This window comes from Mus caroli, chromosome 19, assembly GCF_900094665.2.
Source record: "Mus caroli chromosome 19, CAROLI_EIJ_v1.1, whole genome shotgun sequence".
In the NCBI taxonomy this organism is placed as follows: domain Eukaryota; kingdom Metazoa; phylum Chordata; class Mammalia; order Rodentia; family Muridae; genus Mus; species Mus caroli.
Genome location: NC_034588.1, coordinates 7,274,075 through 7,297,737, shown reverse-complemented (window position 1 = coordinate 7,297,737; position 23,663 = coordinate 7,274,075). Strand labels below are relative to the sequence as shown.

The window sequence follows — 23,663 nt, the reverse complement described above, 5'->3', positions numbered from 1 at the left end:
AGTCTGCTTTTTTACAGAACCCAGGACCACCTGCCCAGGCATGGCACCACCCACAACAGGCTGGGCCCTCCGACATCAATCACTAATTAAGAAAATACCCTGCTGGCCTGTTTATAAGCCAATATTCTGAGGCATCTTCTCAATTGAGTCCCCCTCCTTTGGTTCTGAGTCTGGCTCGTGTCAAGTTGACATAAAACTAGCTAGCACAGTCTTAAGCAGGAACAGATAAACTGTGGGCTTGGATTTGATGGGGAAGGGAGGCTACAAGGACTAGAAATCCTGTATTCCAAGGCTAGGCCTGCATGCCAGTTCCTTGGCTTCTGGGAGGTGGTCAGAGCAGGACCCAGGACCTGTCCACACATTTGCCTAGGCTGCTGCTCTCCCCACTCATTGGGCACTTTAGGGGTGTGTGTGTCTATCTTTCCTCTGTGTCACCATTTCACATCTCCTCCCTTTACTGTAAAACCATCAAAGGCCCCTCTGAGGCTTCCCTGGCTCTGGCCTCTCCAAGGCTAACCTCAGGTCTGACCCTAATGACAGACTTAGTGTACATGACATACTTTCTGGGAATGCATGAGATCCTTGCCAAGGCACAGGAGGCCTCGAAGAACAAAGGAATCATTTCTGGTTGTTCTTCAGCAGGCGTGTGAGCATAGCCACTGGCACCAAGACGCACATTCTGGGGACAGGCTGGACTTTGTTCCTGCCCACACTCCTTGCTTTGTGGGAACCCATGGACCTCTGTGATTCTGACATACACGTCCCATTCCATGTTCTCACTTGGAGGTCAGAAGTGTCAGCCTAGGAGACATCCAAATTTTCTTCCTTCTGTCTGTCACTAATTTTGCTCTGCTGACCCTAGAGAGTACGAAGGAACAGCGGTGACATAAATCTTTGGGTCTGGAGAGGGAAGGGTGGCATTGTCCCAGAGTCAGCTTGTCATTATGTCCAAGTTCCCATTGGCAACACTTAACTACTAAATGACTTGCAAGCCGAGCATGCTCAGAGAGGCCTGGGAACCTGCATGGGCTCTGTGTTGTCAAGAAGCAGCGTTTAAGAAGTTTGGATCTGTTGACTCCAAACATAGGCTTATTGTAGCTGGTCTGTGCTGCTTTGTGGGTTCTTCTTTCTTCCACCTTTTTCTCCAAACCCCTAAGCCTAGATAGGAGAATTAAAAAGGATAGAGACAAAAGGAAAGAGCTCTCTGACTAAAGTCAGGGATTGGAAAGCAGGCGATGGTATTGCTCGGCTACTTCCTGCTGGTTGGATGCATTGAGTTCCTTGGGGGCAAGTCTGATCTTTGCCATCAGGATATCTAACTTCGTGTTGTTTCTTCTTTGCATATGATTACTTAATGAATGGTGGCCACCAATGACCACCACCAAACAACCAACAATCTACCCTACATCTCAGGGCCCTAGCATTTATATATACCCTCTGAAAAGTCTCCAGAATTCCAAATGTCCCACTTCACAGAAACTATCTGCAGCTGGCAAAAATCACACCCTTGCTAGAGCACGAGGCAAATCATAGTCAGCTGCTGTGGACAGTCTGAAGCAGCCCAATATCTCACACCTGGAATTAAAATGAAAACCTAATCTTATAATATTTCAAGGGGGGGGGCGGTTGTTTTTTTGTTTTTGTTTTAGATTTAGATTTATTTTATTTTTATTTTGTGTATATGAGTACACTGTAGCTGTCTCCAGACACACCACAAGAGGGCATCGGATCACATTACAGATAGTTGTGGGCCATGTGGTTGCTGGGAATTGATTTCAGGACGTCTGGAAAAGCAATCAGTGCTCTCAACTGCTGAGCCATCTCTCCAGCCCTATTGCTGTGTTGTTTTAAACAAAACAAAGTTTCAAAATTGTCACTACAGTTTACCCTCCTTGCCCCACCCCCACCCAGCACTGCAAGAAGCAGAGCAGGTGTTTCCTGAGCCACAGCGGCTGTTGGCTGGGCTGCTTGCTCCCTAGGGATTTGGCCCCGGGGATGAAAAGGTGTCTGCTGCTGCTGCTTTCATTCATTTCATGCAAATTATCTAAATAACTGTTTTGCCTGCTCGTGTGTCTGTGCACTGGATGAGTGCAGCGGGCTGTGCTCATAGAGGTCAGAAGAGGTCATCAGAGCCCTTGGAACTAGAGTTATAGTTGCTTATGAGTCGCCATGTTGGTGCTGGAAACCAAGCCTGGGTCCTCTGGAAGAATAAGTGCTCTAAACAGATGATCTGTCTCTCCAGCCCTGTATGGCCTCTTCTGTCCATTTGGCTTCCTCCTGTGTCAAGAACCACTGGGGAAAGGTGATTCGCCTATAGAAATGACACAAGATCTCACAGACTAGATGTTCCCAGGACGGTGACTGTTAAGGATTCCTGGTCCTTGTTTGGGTTCTCTTAACTGTTAACAGTCTCCAGGGAGCACCTCCATGGAGACCTGGGAGCCTCTGTTATTCCCAAAAGGATAGAGACGCCCCAGAAGCTCCCCGTGGGGTACCTAGGCTTGTGTAAGCATTTTGATTGTTTATGCCCCCAAGGGCGAGGTCCAGTGTGGCTCAGTGGTAGAGGACTTGCTTACCATGGCTTAGGCCCTGGAGTCCATCCGCCGTACTCCCAATAAAACTACAGCAGAAGAAAACAACACGAAGCAGGCATACTTCTCACGGCCTTGGGTAGTGATTAACGTGAACCTGAACTTCAGCCACCAACCTGAAGGCTGGCCAAGGTTTTGGCCTCACAGAGCTGGCAGGAACGAACTTAGTTTGAATAGAAGCTTCTGCCTGATCCTTTTGGCTTTCGGACTATTGAACAATAGTCCCCTGAAAATTGGAAATTCCCCAGGAATTGCATGCTGGGAGAAGGAAAAGCTGACGCCTCGTGCCAGCCAGGGGCACAGCTTGTCTCCCAGAAAGAGATCTCACACAATTCTGAGAACTTGTCAGAATACCTTACACGAAAGACTGGAACAAAGACAGATGGGTCGGTAATGAGCAGAGCCACACTTGACCAGGCCTGCTTAGTTCTATATACCTCTTGCTTTTGATTTAAACCAAAACCTCATTTTAGGGTCCAAAAAAAAAAAAAAAAAAAGGTGAGGGTGTGGTGATTTTTTTTCTCCACAGTGTGACCACATTGACTAAATATCTTTTCTCTGTTTTTTTGTTTTGTTTTGTTTTGTTTTCTGTTAATGAATTTATTTAATTGGTCCACTGAGGGCAGATAGCTGAGCATAGGTCACTGGGCTGCCAAAGCCAGGGGTCCGATCCAAACTCCAGTAAAAATGCTGGCATGAGCAGCCAAGCCCAAGGAAATTGGCAGCTGCTAGCCTTGTTGGACCCAGTTACAGGTAGATTGGAAAGAGACAAGGTCTCTGCTGAGGAGGGCGATGCATAAAGTGGGCTGGAGGTAGGGGACCAGATTCTAGTGTTCACTGTCTCTCTTTTTCCTCAGTATGGCAAGAAGAAGCTGAAATACCTGCCCTACAACCACCAGCATGAATACTTCTTCCTGAGTGAGTATGGTAGCCTGAGGGCCCCAACCCTGCTCTCACCACAGCATGCCCATCTGGCTCACTTCCTCTCATACCCTTTTCAAACTGAGAAAATGATTGCAAACCTATTCAAGAGAGGGGAGCCAGCAGTCAGCTTGTGGAAACACCTCTGGGCCCAGTTAAGCATCGTCTAGGCTCCCAGGCTCCTCTCTGACAGGTACATGTTCTCTTTTCAGTCGGACCGCCGCTGCTCATCCCTATGTACTTCCAGTACCAGATCATCATGACAATGATCAGCCGCAGGGACTGGGTGGTAAGTCAGGAAGTGACGGCTGGTGGTGGGGTAGTGTGATAGCGTGACTAGGGCACTTTGCCCCTGCCTGTGGGTCCCCAGACATCTCCCCTAAAGTGTAGCTACTTTTTCACTCTTGGGAAGAAATGGTCTCTGAGGCCACCAAAGCCAAGAAGGCCATAACATGTCAGGTCTAAAGACACCTGGCAACCATTGCCCTTGCAGAGTCCCTTAGAAAGTTCCTGAAGGCAGTGTGACAAGAGGCTAACCTAGCCCACCAGTAGTGGATAGATAACCTTAGCAATAGAAACATATTTTCTTTCTCACTCTCACAAAGTCTAAAATCAGTTGCCATCGGGCTGAGGGGTAAGGTGGAGGGGTCCGGGTCCCTGTCCTTGACTGGTAGGTGACCAGGTTCTCTTTGTCTCTCTTTCCATCATCTTCCCTCTGGGCCTGTCCACATCTGTGTTCTGGTGTTCCCCTGTTTTTCTAATGTGTATGTGTGTGTGTCTATGGTTGCATGTAAACTTGTAAGTGTGCTTACGTGTGTGTGCATGTGGAGGCCAGATGATAACTGTCTTGGTTACTCTTCTGTTGCTGTGATGAGACACCATGACCAAGGTGACTTGTAAAAGAAGGAGTTTATTGAGGGATTACAGTTTCAGAGGGTGAGAGTCCACGACCACCATGGCAGGGAAGATGGCAGCAGGAAGGCAAGCTAGAACTGAAGCTCAGAGCACACATCTTGAAACACAACTGTGAAGCGGGGTGCTAATTGGGAATGAGGTGAACCTTTGAAAGCTCAAAGCCCACCCACAGTGACACAGCTCCTCCAAAAACACCACATCTCCTAATCCTTCCCAAATAGTTACACAAGCTAGGGACCAAGCATTCCACTAGAGGGGCCTATGTGGGAGCATCCTCATTCAAACCACAAGAGCCTCAGGTGTCACCTCTTTTGAGATACGGTCTCTCACTAGCCTGGAGTGTAGAGATGAGGTTAGACTATCCAGCAAGGCCCAGGATCTGCCTGACTGTACCTCCCCAACACCAAGATCACAAGTGTGTGCCATTGTGCCTAGCTTATGTATGGAGGTTTTGGGTATTGAAGTTGCAAGCACTTTATCAATTGAGCTGATCCCCTAGTTTGTTCCTTTCTTATAGGATGACACTAGTCCTGCTGCATTAGGGCCTTTCAGAATGAGCTGTCTTAATGAGTTCTATTAGCAAGGACTGTGCTTCCGAAGATATTGTCATTTGAGATGCTGGAGGTTAGATGTCACTGTATGAGTTGGGAAGGTATGTCAGAGTATTAAAAGAGCAGAAATGATAAAACGAACACACACACACACACACACAGAGGATTACTGGAGTAGCTTACAGACAGTGGTCAGAATAGCACAATGACTGTCTCTGACAGAAAAGCCAGAGATCTGCATGTCTCAGAAGTCCCAATTTGGTGCTAGAGTCGCAGAGGATTCCTAGAGAGTAGGCTCTAACACCAATGAAGGAATGCCACAGCAACAAGGTAGATGAACTTGCCAGCAAGAGTGAGGGCACGCATCGACAAGCAAAAAAGCTTCATTCTTCTGTGATTCTTTTAGTTGATTCCAGATGTAGTCAAGTTGACAACCAAGATTAGCCATCACAGAGGGCATGTTTCTACCCAAAACAACAGGCTTAGAGGTACCTCCATGGAGGGAGGCAGGCTGTGTATAGGTTTGAGAAGGTAAACTTGGGTTTACATAGAAGTACAGTTGTGATTTTTGTACATCTCATGGTAGAGTAAGCTCTAATGAGCAAAGAGTTGTCTGTGATGAAAACATGGTCCCTGCCCTCAGAGGAGAACAGACAAGTGCATAGGCCCTTAGTGGATGTTCTTAGCCTTTTAAAACCCCATCAAAGGCTAGGTGTGATAGTACACACCTTTAATCCTTCACCTCTTGGGCTCTCCATACTTTTATTTACTTAATTTTGAGGTAGGCTCTCATTATGTTGCCCAGGCTACCCTTGAACTCAATCTTCCTGCCTCTACTTCCCAAGCTGTGTGTGTGTGTGTGTGTGTGTGTGTGTGTGTGTGTGTGAGTGTGTATACCATATCCTATGCATATGCACACAATATACACACATACATACTTATGCAATAGATTAAAGTGGGACTGGGCATGTGGCTTAGTGGCAGAGTGCTTGCCAGCATGCATGAGACCTTGAGTTCAAACTTAGCACCAAAATAAAAAATAAAAAAGAAGAAGAAGGAAAAAGGAGAGAAAGTAAGGATGATCAAAGTACAACTAGAACTGCTGTGCCTGCTTCACTTGTCCCAGACAGCCACCTAAATCTGAGTATGTTGTATTCAGCCACTCCTGGCTGTTGTAACTGCTCCTACGCTGGCCCTCCCAAGGCGCCCACCCCTTCCCTACTTAGCTGGCAACACTCTGACAACCTGCAATGACGCCAAGGATCTGCTTCGATTTCTTGCATCCAAGCAAGCACTGAACAAGGGCCACCCTTGTCCCCTAAATCGTTCTGGAATTTGCCATGTCTTCACTAATGTGGTCTTGGTTTTGTTCTTCATTTCGTATCTGAACTAAGACACCAGTGTGCCCGATTCTGTTGTCATTCTAAGATCTTTTGTTCTGTTTTGTTTTTAATTTCGTGTGTATATGTTTTGTCTACATGTGCACTGTCTGGGGCCCACAGAGGCCAGCATATGGCACCAGGTCACCTGGAAGTAGGATTACAGATGGCCATGAGCCTTTGTGTGGGTTCTGGGAATCGAACCTGTGTCCTCTGGAAGAGTAGCCAGTTCTCTTAACCACTGAACCATCTCACCAGCACCTCTGTGTGGGGTCTCCCCTTGCCTCAAAGAGGTGGGTCCTTGATGAAATAAGCTTCTGCATAAGCATGGCTGCTTCTGAGCACTCCTGACTGCAAAGTTTGTGTAAAGGTCTAGAGAGAGGATCAGGGTGCTTAGGCAAGTGGACCTGTGGGTCCTATAGCCTGTGGCCTATGGCCACTTGGCTTATAGGGGAGGGTGTTATAGCAAAGAGTTGGGATCTGCTACGTTGTCCTGGATGCATGGGGACCATCAGGTGGAGAGCAAAGGGAGGCTCTTGCTGTGGCCCAGCCAAGACACACAGCTTGAGTAGCAGCAGAAATGGAGGGATGTGGATTTCTCAGCAGAATGACTGCTTGTGAGGCTGTGACAGAGGGCAGAGGCTTCCCAGGGGAGTCATTCAAGCTTGGGACCTTGCTACCAAAGAGAAGCAGACAAAGTGATGAGAGGAGAGGGGCCAAGAAGAGAGTCTAACCTGAGAAGAGACCTAGTCTGGGTTGCTGACAGGGCTGGGGTATGTCCTTTGGCCTTTTTCCTTCCCAGAAAGGAAGGAAATCCAGGTGCCCGAATAGGGGCAGGGCAAGGATGACCAGTGACCTGGCCACATGTTAGAGGCTCACATCAGAATCCTCTGGATCTACTGGCTACTTGCTAGCCAAGATCCCATTTCTTTCCTGAAACTCACATCCAAACTCGATGATGCAAAGAGGTGGTTGAGGCAAGTGGATGACTGGGCACAGTGTCCAACTTCCTAGCAGTCTGCTGTGGTTTCTTATGAACACCTGTGACAAGCAGTGTCAGCTGTGTATATACATGCCCCTGTGGTCAGCTGCACCATGCCAAGGAGGGCGGGGCAGGTTAAGTCTAATCTTATTTACCCTACAGGACTTGGCTTGGGCCATCAGCTACTATATGCGTTTCTTCTACACCTACATCCCTTTCTACGGCATCTTGGGAGCCCTGGTTTTCCTCAACTTTATCAGGTACCCCAACTTTGCTGGTTCACCCTGTGCTTTTGAGAGCACTGGCTTTGCCGGGGCTGTGATGTGAACCCTGTACCAGCCATGGGGGTAGGGTAGGTACAGTGGCTTTTTGTGGCTGCCTATCTCCCACCCTGAGGCTCGGCACTGAGCTCTGCTGTCTTCTAGGTTCCTGGAGAGCCACTGGTTTGTGTGGGTCACACAGATGAACCACCTTGTCATGGAGATTGATCTTGATCACTACAGGGACTGGTTCAGCGGCCAGGTGAGGGGAGGCAAAGGTAGTCACGGGGCTTCTGGAAAGCTGTCCCATGTCCTTGCCTGCACCCTGCCTCTGTGGATCCAGGGCTATACAAACCTTCCCTAGGGCTACTTGTTGCCTGTTGGCAGCCTCAGAGCAAGAAAGGATGGTAGGAAGATTGGGGACGCAGCTCAGTTGGTGTGGCAGCCTCAGTTAAGCAAGAAAGGAGGGTAGAAGGTTGGGGATGTAGCTCAGTTGGTGTTTGCCTAGCATGCATAAAATCCTGGGTCTTATCTCTGGCACCCAATATACTCAATGTGGCGACCCATAATATAATCTTAGTACTTGGGAGGTGGAGACAGGAAGATCAGGAGTCCAAGGCCAGGATAAGTTAAAAACAACACAGAAGGAAATATGGAAGGAGTGATAAGAATCTACCAGAGGAAACTTGGGGAGTCTGGGAGGGTGAGGCTAGAATGGTATGACCTAGAGAGAGGCCCTAAAACCCTGGTTAAGGTGACCTTTATGGGGTAAGTCCAGGTCCTTTGGTTTTGTTCTTACACCCCAGCCACTGATCCCCTGTCCCCTCTGCAGCTGGCAGCCACCTGCAATGTGGAGCAGTCCTTCTTCAATGACTGGTTCAGCGGGCACCTCAATTTCCAGATTGAGCACCAGTGAGTGCAGCCCAGCAATGCTGGGGGTGTGGGGGAAGAGGGGAGACAGGAGTGGGAGGGCAGTGGCCACTAACCCACAGGCCAAGGGTGCCATGAGGTTTATCTTCTCTTGTTGGCAAAACCACCACCCCACCCTAGAGCACAGCTGGGCAGGAGAGGGGCTCTGGGATCAGTGTGCCCTGGAGGCATTAGCTCTGTGCCACATGGGCCATCCTGGGGACCGCACTCCTTCATGTGTGGCCTCTTTGCAGATACAGAAAGCTTACAAGACTATTCTGCAGACCTATAAGGGGCCTGGTTATTGGCTGGGAAACCTGAGAACCAGCTAGATAGCGTATCTGGTACACAGGGGCCCAAAGGACTGTCCCTGCTGCCTCTTCCTGTATCTGTATCTCTCATCTTTTATTATTCTTCTCATCTTCCATCTGTTTCTTTCATTTCCTTTTTTTTTTTTGGCTTAGTGTTGAACTTACATAGGTCTTCTGCCTTGGCCTCCCACATGATGAGGCCAGGGGCATGAACCCTGATACCCTTTTTCTTTTTGTTTTTTAAAACAAAACAGGAGGAGGCCTCCCTTGTGTTTGGCTGTTCAATTCGGCTTTCTGCAGTGCCCCTGTTCATAAATTGCCCCTCTACACACCACTAGTAACATCTTCAGGCAGTTGGCAGGAACCACAGTCTAGTCCTGGTTTAAGATAGGACCTTAGCCCTGCCTGCCTCCCTGGGTTGGAGAGATGGAGAGAACGGGTCTTGGGTTGCACTCACTCTGCCCACCTGCTCCCCCAGCCTCTTCCCCACTATGCCACGTCACAACCTGCACAAGATTGCCCCACTGGTGAAGTCTCTCTGCGCCAAGCATGGCATTGAATACCAGGAGAAGCCGTTGCTGAGGGCCCTGATCGACATTGTAAGGTGAGGGGTGAGCTCCACAAAGGCTGAAGCTCTGGAGCACTGGAAGGGGCCAGAGAGGAGGTGGGGCTGAGGAGGTGAGAGGCACATGGCTGGCCTTATTCACGGTAGGGACTCTAGCTCACAGTGGGGGATTCCTGTCTACCCAGGACTAGAAGAGGACCTCCCCTCTCTCCTTTCCCAGGGGTTTCTCTGGGGTGCATTAGTCAGTAGCCCACAGCTCCTGTGGTATCCTGTGGTAAGTGGTGAGCCCTAGTCAGTAGCTGAGAGGAAGCACCTGCCGCCCCAACATGACTTCCCACAAGTCTCACTGCCTGGAGGCCGAGGTTCCTTCCATCTGGTTCCTGAGCCCTGCCCCCTCTCTCTATTTGCAGTTCACTGAAGAAATCTGGGGAGCTGTGGCTGGATGCTTACCTCCATAAATGAAGCTGCCGTCCTCGGGGCACCCTTGGGAAAGGGGCACTGTTGGGTGACAGCCAGAGGGAGGGGAGGGCTTTTGTTCTGAAGGGTTCTCATGAGACTGAAGTGTCTGCTGGCTCACATTCCCCGTGCTTCGTCTTGCATCCTTTCTTGTTATCTTCTTCCCTCACCCCTACCTACTCCATTCTCATGGAGTTCCCCCTTTGTCAGCCCTGACCCCATCCCCTCTGCCTCCCAGTCCCTTCTCCCAAAGAGCCGGAGAGATGGCTGCCCCAGGTGGTTACGCGTCTGCCTTTAACTTCTGCACCTAAAGATTCCTGGTATGAGATTCTGCTCCTGGCAGCCTAGTCCCTACCCCCTTCTGTCCCATAGACACTCTGGGGGCCTGTGGAACAGGGGTCCAGGACTTGGCTCTACACTCCCTGTCAGCATTATGGTGTAGTCATTTGGGTGAGGACATGCTTTGTTCTGAGTGTCTTTCCCACGGCTGGGATTGGTACTTCCTTCCAGCTGCCAAGGACCAGCTTAGACTTTGAGGCCCAAGGAAAAGTTCTCTCATGCCCACCATCACAACTCCAGACCCTAGGGTTTGTACAGGTTCTATTTCATCATCTACCCAACTCCAGAAACCAAAGGGAGTGTTCCTTGTGTGGGCTCAGGAGAGGCAGTAGCCAGGTTGAAGGAGGGACTGACCAGCCTGGAACCTTAACCTCTCCCACTACAGTCAGGTGCTTCTGAGTTAAAAGGCCCAAGATTCTAGAAGGATCGGATCTTTTTCCAGATCCTCTGGCCAGTTCCAGATGCTTGGTCTAGAGAATGTGGACCTTGCAGGAGAGCCCCTGAGCAGCTCTCCCCAGGATAGAGCTGCCAATCTAGCCAGCACTTGGCTTCTTATTGGCTCATCCCTGTCTTTACAGATGTTTGTTTGTTTTAGCTGTTGTGTTAACATTTCCTACAGAATTCTTCTTAATAGGAGAGTAGCAGAGGGCTGGCTGGGTCTTAGGACAATCCATCTTTACCAGATGCCCCTTGCCCTTCAGGTAGAGCTAGGCTTCGCCATCAAGGCCACAGTATAAGCTGTGGCTTGAGGTTGCTGCTATCAGGAAGGCAGGAGAAACAGGGTAGGGTGGGATGTCTCAGGAGGGCTGTTGGGGGTACCCAGTGAGGCTCAAGCAGGAGTGTAGAGGGAAGAGGAAGCTGAGGGCAAGAGGGAAATGTGAGGGCAGGTGGGAGGGGGGACGTCGGCTATAGCAGGAGGGGACCCACGCTGTGTCATTCTGAGGTCTAACTGGACTAACCAACCAATATGTAAACTGGAGGAAAAGGCTGGGCCTGCACAGGGCAAGCCCTCTAGGACTCCATGAGCCAAGAGAGACCAGTTGGTATTGCTCCACAGAGGCAGAGAACCCGTAAGGAGATGGCAGTCATTTGTATCATCTTGTTCCCCGCCTCTACTTTTTTGGGAAATAAAAAAAATAATTTTATTCTCACTTGCCTGTAGTTCAGCAAGATCAATGGATGGCTAGTGTTCCTGTATGCTGATGTCACAGGTGTGGTAATATAGGGTCTGGGAGGAAGGGTGGTGCTGCCCCACAAGAGAAGGGCCTGACTGTTAAGGCAAGTGGTGAACAGAACCCTGGTCCTCTCTCTAAGAGGACGGTGATGATTCTGGAGACTGAGGCTTTTATTTTGTGTTGCTGTGCCCATGTGGAGTCTCTACAGCCTAGGGAAGGTCTATATCGTTCCAGCCCTGGTTACAGTTCCTAAGCCCTGGTCTGACCTCCAGCCTGGGAAGCCAGAATCATCTGCACCTGAGGTACCTGCCCAATTCACCTTGCAATTGGACCCATGCTGCATCCATCTCGGAACAGGCTCAGAGGGCCATGTCACTCCAGAGGTGTCCGAGAAGAGCCATCAAGGCATGGGGTGGCCAATACTCCCGAGGTTTTTGTTGGCCTCGTAGCTGCTCCCAGCAAGGTTGGGGAGAGCTCCAGCAGAGATCTCATCTCCATAGGTGACCAGAACCTATCCATATAAGTATGGAGGGATAGTAGGAAGCCTGTGGGGGTGATTCCCAGCAACTACACTCTAACTAGTACAGGGCTTGGGATGGCAGACATTGTCACTGATCCTCTGAGTGGCCCTGCGTGAGTCTTCCTCCACCTCATCTCCAGGGTACTCACTGCCACAATTTCCTCCTTAAGGAAAAGAAATCATGGGATAGAATGCCTCCAAGGCTGATTTCTGTCAGTCTCCAAGAGCCTTGGCCTCACCTGACTGATAAGCCCACTGGAGACTTTGGTGACGGCAGACTTGTTTGAACACACCTTCAGAACTTACCTATGTTTGTCTTCCACTTGCTGCTTGGGCAGGACCTGGCCCCCCAATACCCAGAATGCCTCAGGCCAAACCCTGCCAACTGTGAATGTGGGGTCTATGGCAGCTGACACCCAGAGATCTGGGGAGTAGGGGGGTGACTGAAGGGAACCCGGCAGCGATAGGTGTCTCAGGTGTGAAGGTAAATCTAGGCTCACATCCATGAGCTTGTGTTTTCTCATATACACTCCTAGCTTCTGCCTTGAGCACTACCTAAGGTCCAGAGCAGAAGACATACATTCCTGCTCTCTACATGAATAACTCCTCTCTTGTTACAGTGCTCAACTGAGGTTATTGGCCAATATCCCCAAAGTTGTGGGGTGGGTTCTGTCCCCTAACAAAGTCATGGACTTCTCTAATATTTAAAAGCCCAGCCTAATGAAACCCTAACATCTCACAGGCCAAGAAGCTGACACCAGAGAGGGGAAGATCCTCACTCTGAGGCAGCACAGTGACAGCAGATGAATCAGAGCATGCATGGGGAATACCTGCTTCTAATCCAGTTGGCTGGGCCATCTCTTCCCCTTTACCCCATCATACCAAATGTCATACTGTAGCTGGCCCCATGGGTAGAGGCAGGCAGTGGGGCAGTTAATTCAGGTGAAAGAGATGATAAGGAATGGGGTGCTATTGAAAACAAAAACAAAAACCCTACTATCTTTGAGGTAGTTTGAGCTTACGCCAGACACCAGACTCAGAGGCTGTTGGAGCAGCCTGAACATCTGTGCATGTCTATCTGTGTGTATAACTGGAAGCCCAGAGTTTTCTGTACGTGTCTGTCTGTGTGTATAGCTGGAAGCCCAGAGGTTATCAGCAGCTTCATGAGTTCCTCGTAAGTCCAGCTGAACCCATGGGAGCCCTCGGGGCCACTGGGAGGGAGGAGAAGGCCTCAGGCAAGAAGGTCATGGAACAGAAGGAGATTTCAGCCACTTGGGAAACCATGCCTTGGGCCTATTGTGGCTCAGCTGGCTTGGAAAGGACTGTACAGAGGACAGCTGCTGCTGTGAGATAGATCACACAGCAGTGGGTCCCAGCAGGTCATCTGGTGACCTGCGAATGGGCTGGATGAAAAGACTTGCTGTACGATCTGGACACTGGTGTTCTTTTGACTGACAGGACTACGCATTTCTAGGCAGACTGGGTTCACAGATAAATGAGACATAAAATTGCCCGGGGTCTTAGGACTTCACAGTGGCCCCACTGCCTCCTGCCAGAATCAAGCCTTTTTCTTTTTTTCTTTCTTTTTTGGGGGGTGGGGGGTGGGGTGGGGTGGGGACTTGGAAGGCACTTAACTGGGGTTTTGCTTCAAACCATTTGGTTCAAGAGCTAATAATGCCTAAAGGGAGCTAGTAACAGGAAACAGGGCTTGGAAAGTACTGATGTCTTTAAGAACACAGTATGTTTACACATCGTTCTTTCGCAAGGCCTTTATCTCCCCACCGCCAGCCGCACCCACAAAGGCAGAGGCTGGTTCGTGGGAGCTGGCCACTGGAGTCTCTTAGCTATTGGTTGACTGAAAGGACAAACAAGCCGTGACTTCCCTCTGGAACCTTTCTTTCTGGACTCAGGACTGTTGGATAGAAAATAGAAAGGGAGACAGTGGGGTCTTTCAAAGGTACTACCACGGCCTTTTCCTGTCCTCTTGATAAGTGTGGTCTGTGATCTCTACAGGAAGACCGACTCAGGTGAGTGGAGGTGACCCACTGCCAGGAGCTATAGCATAGATGACAGGGGAAGGTGGGACAAAGATGACCTATCAGTAATGGGCTCTGGGTAGAAGGAAGAGACCTAAAGGCAGGGGTCTCTGCAGGGTATTTTATTGGATAACTCTGGATTTGGAGGGAAAGAGCACATTCCCCATGGCTACCACTAGGGGCAGCATGAAACAGTCCACGCTGCAGTCATGTGGATACCTGTGGATGGTGCTGCAGGCTGGGTGATTTCCTCTGAGCAAGACATCTCTAAGCATGTCAGAGACACCAACAGAAATCTGACTTTGCCAGAGTGGAGACCAAGTGCTTCCAGACAGTATGCTGAGGGAAGGCCATACCTATGTGGTACTAGGATCATCAAAGTTTAGATGGGAAAGGGGACTTCCTGCAGGGAACGGAAGTACAGAAAGATGGTGTGATATACTCTGGGTATAAGAAATTTGCTTTTGAGGCAAGAAGTAGTGGCGTGTGTGTGTGTGTGTGTGTTAGAGCTTGACTCGGCGTACACATGCTAGAAGACTTCCTACTGAGTTACATCCCCAGACCCTTAAAATATTTATTATTATCATCATCTCAAACAGGATTTTAATAAGTCGCCTTGGCTGCCTTTGAACTTGTGATCCTTCTGATAAGTACATTGGAATTACAAGTATATGTACAGTGCTTAGAAGTGGCTTTCAAAGGCTCTTCAGTCCTTACCTGAGGAAGAAAAGAAAGTCCAGAGAAAGCAAAGGGCCTGTCTCAGAGATCAAAACAGTTTAGCCCAGAGGCATGGGGTCAGACGCATAAAGCTTTTAAATACATTTCTGCCTTTTGGCGCGGGCCTTTCTAGGGCATCCTTTTTATTTCTCATCACGTTGGAAGTGACACTTTGGCTTTAAGAGCTCGAATTCCTTCCTTGAGGTCAAGCAGCCTTAAGTCCTAGCAGACACATGACTTAGCCCCATCCACCTAAGCCCAGGGAAAGGGAGGCAGAGCTGAATGGAACAGAGCAAGGGAGGTACAGACGCTGATGGGACCTCTGCTTCCCTCACTTTATCCAGGAGGCTTCACTGGACTTCCCTAGGCAAGGAGGCCACAGGGAGTGGAGAGAGGGCGGGGTAGTCCCCTCAGCTGGTGATGAGGCCTCAGCTCCTACAGGAGACCCCCAGCTTAGCATTTCTGCTGGGATTGCTACAGCCTAAAGCTTCTGAGACCTCTTTAAAGATCTGTAGCCCAGCTTGGAGCCATGGGGTATTGATGCTGCGGCTGACAGAGTCCACTGTCCCCTCTCCTCTCTCACCAAACTTGGGTTTAGGTCAATAGTGGAGTACTTGCCTAGTACGCCTACAGCACTGAGTTGGATGTAAAGCACTAGGGAAGGGATGCCTTCCCAGATTGCAGTGCTTAGCTTGAAGGGAGCATCCTTAACACTTTGGGGAGAGAATCAAGATAAAGCAAAACTTCTGCCTTGAGCTGTTCAAAGGTTGATAGTGCAGTCAACTGTACCCATTGTCCAGATGAAGATCCTGAGGCCAAGTGAGAGGTTAGTTCCTGCTCAAGAAATAGTCCTTAGATTTAAAGGACTTAGGGACAGAATGGCCACACTTGAGTCACTGCATATTCAGCACAATTGTTGTGCGATGCCCAGTGTAGCAGAGCTCCCACTACTGGGCCCTCCTGCATAGAAAGCCAGTACAGATAGAGGCTTTCCTATAGTATATAGGCTTTCCCACCCCATAATCCAGAGGCTCCTGCAGATGTGATCCTTAACCATAGGCTCTTGAGTACATAGCTCCCCCCGGGGTGCTGCTCAGTGTAGGAACAAACCATGGGGGTAGAGCCAAGCTAGAGTAGCTGTTGCCTCCATGACCCAGAGCACCCAGGGTGGAGAGGAACTCCTTACATTCCATCCCAGCTCCACACTGATGCCCTCTCCACCAAGTCTGAAGCAGATTTGGATCCAAAATTCATGAAAGTCCAACACTTGGCTCCATGTGTCTGGGTTGCTTTTTATATAAAAATAACAAGTTTTCCTTCCAGTTCTTGCTCTAGGAAAACATGCTATGCTCACCATGTCATTTTAAGTATGTTCCCTCCACCCTGGTCCTGTTGGACATGTGCCATGACCATAGGGCTCCTGACCAGAAAATGCTGAGGACTGAGAAAAGCCAACCAGACCAGGCAGGCAGACAGGCTGCCCCAGCAGGGGGTGAGGATGACTGTCAATCTTGCCCAGTGACTCGGTGACTGCTGGAGTCTGGACCCTTACCCCCTTCACCACCCGTGAGGGTGCTGCCTTCATTGATGGAGGTATGCATCCAGCCAGATGTCGCCAGACTTCTTCAGGGACCTGAGAGGTGGGGATGGGGATCAGAGACTCAACTGGAAGGTATTAGTATCCCCCTATGTCCCATAAGGAGTGTTGAGTGAAGACATTCTTGTGAGGTTCCCCCTCCCCTCCCCCCCGCCCCGCCTGGGACAGGCAGCTGTGTGAGGCCAGGTACTCATTAACCAGAGTGGAATCTGGACTGCAGCAAGGAGGTGAGTGGCAGGTGGCCAAGTCCAGTTGTGAGCCTCAGTGGGCCTGGCCATCGTTCACCCTGTTTCCTCTCCCTGTTGGACTCTGAAACCCAAAAATGTGGGACACAGAAGCTGCTCCATCAGGATGCCAAAGACAAGTACTGAAGCCAGGAAAAGAACACTATATAGGTGTCTGCAGGTCGAGTATCCAACCTCTGTTCCCACTTCCAAGGCTACTCCTGGGAGCTGAGCCCGGACAAGTACAGGCACTTTGGCTTTACCATTTCTGCTTTCACCCTTACTCAGAATGCATGTCCATTTAGGGCATCTTTGCCACGTTTGAAAGCCAGGTGGTCTCTCCTCCACATAGTGGCCCTCCCACAAATCAGCATATTCCTGCCCCAGGGCCTCTATCTTGAATACTCTTCAGCCAGGTCCCCTCTACCCAGTGGCCAGTTGTCTCCCTGCTTCTTGCCTCTGCTCACACATCACCTTTGCCATACTTTATACCTGCTATGCCATAAACAATACCACACTCTACCTGCCCTCTGCATCCCCTCTCCTGCCTCCAGACTAGGTTTTCATTCTCATTGTGTTATTAAAAAGGTTCTCACGTTCTGTCATGTACTCCTTGGCTAACTGCTAACACTCCTTCTCATCCCACTCAATGTGTGTGTATATGTGTGTTTGTCTCTCACTCAACCTAAAGCTCACTGGCCAGTAAGTCCCAGGAATCCCTATTTCTGCCTCCCGGTACTGGGATGACAGTACTGGCATATGCCACCATTCCTGGATTTTTACATGGGTGCTGGGGATTTGAACTCAGGTCCTCATCGATTACAAGGAAAGCACTTTATCCACTGACCCCTCTCCCCAGCCCTACAGCTGCTTGCTTTCTGTTTCAACTAGAACATAGGCTCCGGCTCCCAGGACACGGGAACATCTCAGACTGTCTGACTCACTGCCATATTTGTAAAGCTCCATGAGTCAGTCCTCCATGCTGTGGGGAAAGGAGAGCACTGGCTAATCAGGAAAGCTCTAGGAAGTCAGTTCTTAGGAAGGGCCCCCTCTCAGGGCAGGCGTACAGAAGATCAGTACAGGAGTGAGCATGGAGCCTTCAAAGAGACTCGTACATGCAACCTGAGGGGCCCAGGTGCAGCCTTACCCAATGATATCCACCAGGGCTGTGAGGAAAGGCTTCACCTCGTAGTGTAGGCCGTGCTTGGCGCAGAATGCCTTGACCAGGGGGGCCACCCTCCGGTAGTTGTGCCTTGGCATCGTGGGGAAGAGGCTGGAAAGGCAGGCCAGATCTGAGTAGGGAGCCGACCCATGCCTCACCTCATCTTCCAGGGACCCCACAGAGGGGAGTCCTGGGCCCTGGCTTTGGTCTCACCCAGCAAGCCCTCCAGGCCACACTCACTGGTGCTCAATCTGGAAATTGAGGTGCCCGCTGAACCAGTCAATGAAGAGCGAAGGTTCCACATTGCAGGTGGCTGCCAGCTGCAGGGTCAGGAGAGGGGCAAGGGAGAAAGGCTGGCTTAGAACCTTGACCCCACCACCTGGCAGCCTCAGCAGGGTCTGGTCCCTCCCCGGCTAGCATATCCTCCTACCAGGCTCTCCAGTTCCTACCTGAGAGCTTGCCCAGTCCCGATGCTTTTCGTGGCCAATCTCCTTGGGGATGTGGTTCATCTGCGTGATCCACACGAACCAGTGGCTCTCCAGCACCCTGTGAGGAAGGCTTCAGTACTGCAGTGTCCTTAGTGAGGCTAAGCCCATGCCAACCCTTCTCAAGAGGGTCACCCACAGAGCCACGGCCAAGCCAAGCTTGTTTCCTCAGACCTGCCAGCCCCAGGGTCTGGCCACTCTGCTAGTGTTTCATTATGTACAGCAGGCACCTGAAGAGGTGGTGCTGCCACCCATCCTGCAGAGGGACAACAGACTGAACAAGGAGGGCTGTGGTCAATGTCCCCTGCCGCCTGTGTGAGACCTCCCAACTCCCCGTCACTCTAAGTCTGGGCATACCTGACAGCAACAAAGAGGAACAGTGTCCCAGTGGCACCATAGAAGGGAGAATAGGACAAGAAGAAGCGGAAGTAGAAACTGGCAGCCCACAGCAAGTCCTGCGAGGAGGACAGAGGCAGTGTTGAGTAGCCTCCATGGGTTGGGGACCTGGGAGGCAGGAGGAAGGGCTGGGCTCATTCAACTCATTTGCTTCGGGGTTCTGCCCCTCAATGGGCTTCTGCTACTATGGCTGAGTAAAAGAACAGGGTTCCACACCTTATCACCAGGTAGGACTGACCGTGGCAGTGACCTTGAAGGGTGCATTAGGGCAGCCTGTGCCTGGGACACAGATGCTTGTCAGTCAATCCAGTGATTCTACGGGGGGGGGGGGGCGCTCTTCCACAGTGCATACAAATCATATCAATGCACACACATACACTCATTCACCCTCAGGGATGGAGAGTGCTCTCCCCTGAAGCACTCTCCCAGAAAGCTGCATGCTTGGGGTCCTGAGCAGTACCCACTCACCGTCCACTGCATGCACACCAGCATGTACGCCAGATTTTCAACTTCAAAGTTCACCAAGGTGAGCAGCGGAGGGCCAACTGCAAGAAGGGAACACAAGGGCATACGGGAACAGCGATGGGTTACCCAAGTGGTGTGGGTGGAGAAGAGGAGGAACACCCATAGGATATAAGTGCTCACCTCACACTGAGCTGAGCTCACAGCTCCCACAAGGCCCTATTCATACTCAGTCCCTTGCTGGCTGGCTCTTGGCCATCTCCCACCTCCCTTGTCCCTTGTGTAGGTAAGGAACCAGCCTTACACATTCCTGCCCTTGAGCCTACCCTGTCCCTGTTTCAGAGGCAATTATAAAATACTCTAGGACTCCGGACAACCCTGACTTGAGGGCAGAGGGACTCTAGGGAGGGTGGGAAAGAGGACAACCAGAGCAGAAGGTGGCTGGGAGCCTTCAGGTAGGCAGCATAGGCTGAGGCATAAGCCCTGCCACGTTCCCACCCCAAAGGGCCAGTAGGTACTCACTCAGGAAGAAGTATAGATGCTGGTGGTTGTAGGGCAGGTATCTGCGTTTCTTCTTGCCATACTGTGGAGACAGGCGTCGGCTGGGGAGAACAGCTCTCCAGGCCAAGATCAGGGGGCTGGCTGAGGCCAAGGTCAAAGGCAACTCTAGATTCTAGCCCCTGAGCCACTCATCCCCAGGTGGCTAGGAGGTGGGGGAAGGACTGTAACTGGAGCTAGAAGGTACGGTAAGCTGGGGGGCAAGCATGTGGTCTCAGTCCCTGCCAAGGCCCCTTAGCTGCAGGCCTCTCTTGAGAGTACTCATGTCCCATCCCACCTACCTCCACAGATGACTCCCCCAGGAGGAAAACAGGTGCGACAGTCACATCTGGGTCCTTGTGGAAGATGTTGGGTTTGGCATGATGTTGGAAGTGGCGGAAATTCCACCAGTGGGCGGAAAAGCCCTGTGGGGAGAAGGGAGCTCAGGGGCAGAGTTAGGCTGGGCTCCGACTTTGGTACCCGCACACTTGAACAGACCCAGCACAGATGCCTGCCCCGCTCCACACTCACTTTCAACTGCCCCATCACGAACTGCTGGGCCACATGGTTCCACCTGGACTTAGTGAAGATGGAAGCATGCCCTAGATCATGTTGCAGACACCAGCACTGGGCCTGGGGAGAGAGGTAGGTCAAGAGTGGAGGCAGAAGCCAGTCACTTCTGGCACCAGAGGTCAACCCACTACTAGTGTTCCACCTACTACTGATGCTTTACTGAAACCAGCTGCCTCTTTAACTGGACCAACGCAATTGAGTTTGGTGGTGTGCCTGCATACAGATGTCTGGGCTCAGAAACATCTGAATAATGGCTTCAGAAGCAAACTTTCTGTTCTTCTCATAGTGTCCTGTCTCCTGCTCCCCTGGGTTCCCCAAGGCAAACGACAGAACCTAGAATTCTCTACCCTACCTGAAGCAGGCCATAGACACAAGGGCTCTTCTTCCTCAAGGCCTAAAATCACTGCTCTAATTTTCCCTTTTACCTTGGCGCTGACCGTGAAGAAGGGCTATCTCATCTGATAAGAGCTTATCAGACCCAAAAAGTGTTCCATCCCACACCTGGGAAGGAAGAAGGCCTCAGAAAGAGGTCAGGAAGACCCTGAGCAGACAGGCCTTGCCAAGATTCTGAGCCAGTCTGTTTCCACTGGCTCAGACCCTTTCATTCTGTTTCCATCTCACAGACCTTCTGTGTCTGCTCCCATTCCTACAGATTGTTCCTGCTTTATAAGAGCATACATGCTAAAGAAATAATAATAGATGACTCACTCTGACCTTTTGTTCTTTAATCTGAAGGCTTCTGTGTCACGAAAGACTATGATCAGATAAATTTTGTCAGTTTTTCTCTTGCTAATCTGTCTTTTGTCACAGGAGTGTTAACCATGACCTTCATGATAGGCAGGGTGATCCTTTTCTTCACCTACACAAGTCGTGTCACACATAGGGCTGGGCTGTGGCATTCTGGATCTGGTGTATCTTAAGGGCCTCTGGCATTTCATTTTCTCATTCATCCATTTACCAATTCATTCTTTCATCCTTAAGAAAACTGCCCTGAGTTTCCACATGTTCTGGACCCCGCATTTGCTGCATAGTTACCTGAGAGATGGCCAGGATGAGGGCAGCAAGGATACTGGACACCCAGCCAGGGCCCAAGAGGTAGATGATAAGCCAGGCCAACAACTCCATAGCCAGGATGTGGCCCAGGAGGAGTGCAAAGAAAGTGGTATCAGCTTCAAACAGCTTCATGTCTTCAGCTGCCTGGCGCAAGGCTCGGAAGTCCTCGATCAGCTGGGCCTGTGGCAGGGAAGCAGTCCAGCAGATGAGGAAGCAGGGACTGCTGTAGTCCCCAGAAGTTTACAACTGCATCCTTAAGTCATCCCACTTCCCACTGCTGGGTGATAGATGGAGAAACAATAACACCAGACAGGGTATGCTATGTATGGCCTGGGGAACTAGCTTGTAGCTAAGTCTCTCCCTGGCCCCAAAGATGTGGGGTGGGAAATAAGCAGAGAAAATCAGAGCCAATAGAGGAAACTTTTAAGACTCAAAAATATCCTCATTGTAGAACTGGAGGCAGGAGGAAGTTTCCACTGTGTCTGGAGCAGAAAGAGACCTCACTGGAGACCCACAGCAAGTTCTCCTAGCTAAGTCAGATTTAGAATCCTTACTTACACAGAACATTGCTATGAATTCACTTTTGACTGTGGCCCCAAAGGGGGATACAGACCCAGCCCCACCCTGCATCCCTCAATAGTAATACAGAACAAGCTGCTACTGTCAACAGGCAATGTCCCCAAGCCCTCCAGCTGTCCCCTCACATTCTGAGCTCCATCCTGGCTGGGTTCCTCTGGGGCTAGCTCTCCAATCAGCAGGGGTTTCAGGAACTTGCGCACAAAATGGAGATCTTGGTGGAAGGCGTGGAAGGCATCCTGAAGGGGAACAGACAGTCAGCAGACAGCGTATGTAGCACCCAGGGAGAACCAATAGGAACAGAGTGAAGAAGCCACTGAGGGGCTGGAGAGACGACACAGTGGATCGGAGAGCATCTGTTGCTCTTGCAGAAGACCTAGGTTAGATCCCCAGCATCCATATGCTGGTTCCTAACCACTAGTAACTCTTGTTTCAGGGGATCCAATGCCCTCTTCTCACCTCTGTGGGCACTAAGCATGCATGTGTTACATGCAGGCAAAGCACTCACACACAAACGTTGGATAAATCTAAATTTTAAAACTAAAAAAAGAAAAACGGGAGGTCAGAGGGGACTGTCAATAGACAGACAGAACAGACAGAACGTCAACGAGATGTTGGGCAGTCATAGATTCAAGACCAGGAGAGTGAGCCTTACCTATGAGCCCTCTCTAGTCTTCCCAGGCCCAAGGACCCTGTTTAACACCACTCACTCATTTACCATGCCCTGTCTGCTTCATCAAATACTGGTTTCTCCTCTCAATATGCCTGAAAGAACTCCAGAAAGACTGAGTCCATCCATGAACAGGCTTAGCCAGCCCTTCTGAAAAGCTTTCTGTGTGCCATAGCCTTGTTACAGCATATAAAACAAGATTTGGCTCACAGATGTTAACTTTATTCAGTTCTCATCACCATAACAGTGGGCAAAAGGTGTGTGTGTGTGTGTGTGTGTGTGTGTGTGTGTGTGTGTGTGCAGACTTGCCATTGGAGACCTCAGAGCCACTTGGGGTGGGTCAGTGGTGGTCGGTACACATTGAGGTCTTGGGTTTATGCAAGGAAGGTATTTAAGCAGTCACACTTACTTGATTTGTCATTTATCTTTGGAAACAGGGTCTCCTATAGTCCTGGATGGCCTCTAAGCCACTAAGTAGCTCAAGAGAGAATGACTTTGAACTGATCCTCCTGTTTCAATCTCCCCAGTGCTGGAACTACAAGCATGCACCACCACACCCACCCAGTTCACATGAGTACTCAACAGAACCCAGAACCTCCACGAGTGATAGCTAAGCACTCTGCCAGCTGAGGTACATTCTCAGCAGATAGCATGATTTCCTCTAAATACAGAGAAGCCTGACACTTTCTATAATAATTGGTCAGGGGTAAAGAAAAATACAGGAATCAGGCAAAAGAGAGAGAGAGAAGACGGCTGAATAGAAGAAGGTGGCCAGGCTCCCTGTCCTTCCTGTTTCAGGCTTATTCCTGCACCTTACTTGCACCATTTATTGTTTGCATATGATATCACACCTTGCCCATTTATTGGTCACAGCTGCTCTTCTGACTTTTACTGTTGCGATTTCAAAAGCTGAGCAGGTGACTGGATGGCATTGTCCCCATGGCCCTGGGAAAGGAGATTAAGGGTCCTTCCAAGATGCTAAAAGGAAATACCTTTGCAGAAGTCTGACAAAGAACAGCAGCCTCCTATTGTCTTGTACCAGCTTGTGTAAGTTGAAACAGAAATGACCTTGCTAACTACAGTCACCCCACTGTAGTCACCAAGCTAATAGTTACCCTGACCATTGTTCACTGGAGACGGGTGCTGAAACCACTGGCCCCAGGAACAGAGCTCTTATTAAGTGTCTATTAAAAATAAAAGTCTGGGGGGCTGGTGAGATGGCTCAGTGGGTAAGAGCACCCGACTGCTCTTCCGAAGGTCCAGAGTTCAAATCCCAGCAACCACATGGTGGCTCACAACCA

General features: G+C 50.2%; 2 protein-coding genes across 3 annotated transcripts in view; one reads left to right on the top strand and one right to left on the bottom strand.

Annotated features, from left to right (window-relative positions):
- Window positions 1-11,330, top strand: part of Fads2 (fatty acid desaturase 2) — a 38,414-nt gene extending 27,084 nt beyond the window's left edge. The window contains exons 6-12 of the mRNA XM_021152362.2: window positions 3,449-3,509; window positions 3,725-3,801; window positions 7,502-7,599; window positions 7,765-7,861; window positions 8,432-8,511; window positions 9,298-9,423; window positions 9,795-11,330. Coding sequence (XP_021008021.1) covers window positions 3,449-3,509; window positions 3,725-3,801; window positions 7,502-7,599; window positions 7,765-7,861; window positions 8,432-8,511; window positions 9,298-9,423; window positions 9,795-9,846 — 591 coding nt within the window. The 3' untranslated portion in view covers window positions 9,847-11,330. The remainder of the gene's footprint in view (window positions 1-3,448; window positions 3,510-3,724; window positions 3,802-7,501; window positions 7,600-7,764; window positions 7,862-8,431; window positions 8,512-9,297; window positions 9,424-9,794) is intronic.
- A 3,129-nt stretch (window positions 11,331-14,459) lies between these two features.
- Window positions 14,460-23,663, bottom strand: part of Fads3 (fatty acid desaturase 3) — an 18,249-nt gene continuing 9,045 nt past the window's right edge. The window contains exons 2-13 of one of the 2 annotated variants that reach the window (XM_029472525.1): window positions 21,821-21,931; window positions 21,099-21,296; window positions 20,022-20,123; window positions 19,793-19,915; window positions 19,476-19,536; window positions 18,960-19,036; window positions 18,453-18,550; window positions 18,060-18,156; window positions 17,851-17,930; window positions 17,596-17,721; window positions 16,180-16,260; window positions 14,460-14,627 (exon numbers count right to left, since the gene is read on the bottom strand). In XM_029472525.1, coding sequence (XP_029328385.1) covers window positions 16,209-16,260; window positions 17,596-17,721; window positions 17,851-17,930; window positions 18,060-18,156; window positions 18,453-18,550; window positions 18,960-19,036; window positions 19,476-19,536; window positions 19,793-19,915; window positions 20,022-20,123; window positions 21,099-21,296; window positions 21,821-21,931 — 1,125 coding nt within the window. In that variant the 3' untranslated portion in view covers window positions 14,460-14,627; window positions 16,180-16,208. Of the gene's footprint in view, window positions 16,261-17,595; window positions 17,722-17,850; window positions 17,931-18,059; window positions 18,157-18,452; window positions 18,551-18,959; window positions 19,037-19,475; window positions 19,537-19,792; window positions 19,916-20,021; window positions 20,124-21,098; window positions 21,297-21,820; window positions 21,932-23,663 lie in introns of both variants that reach the window. The other variant, XM_021151361.2, reaches the window with a different exon arrangement.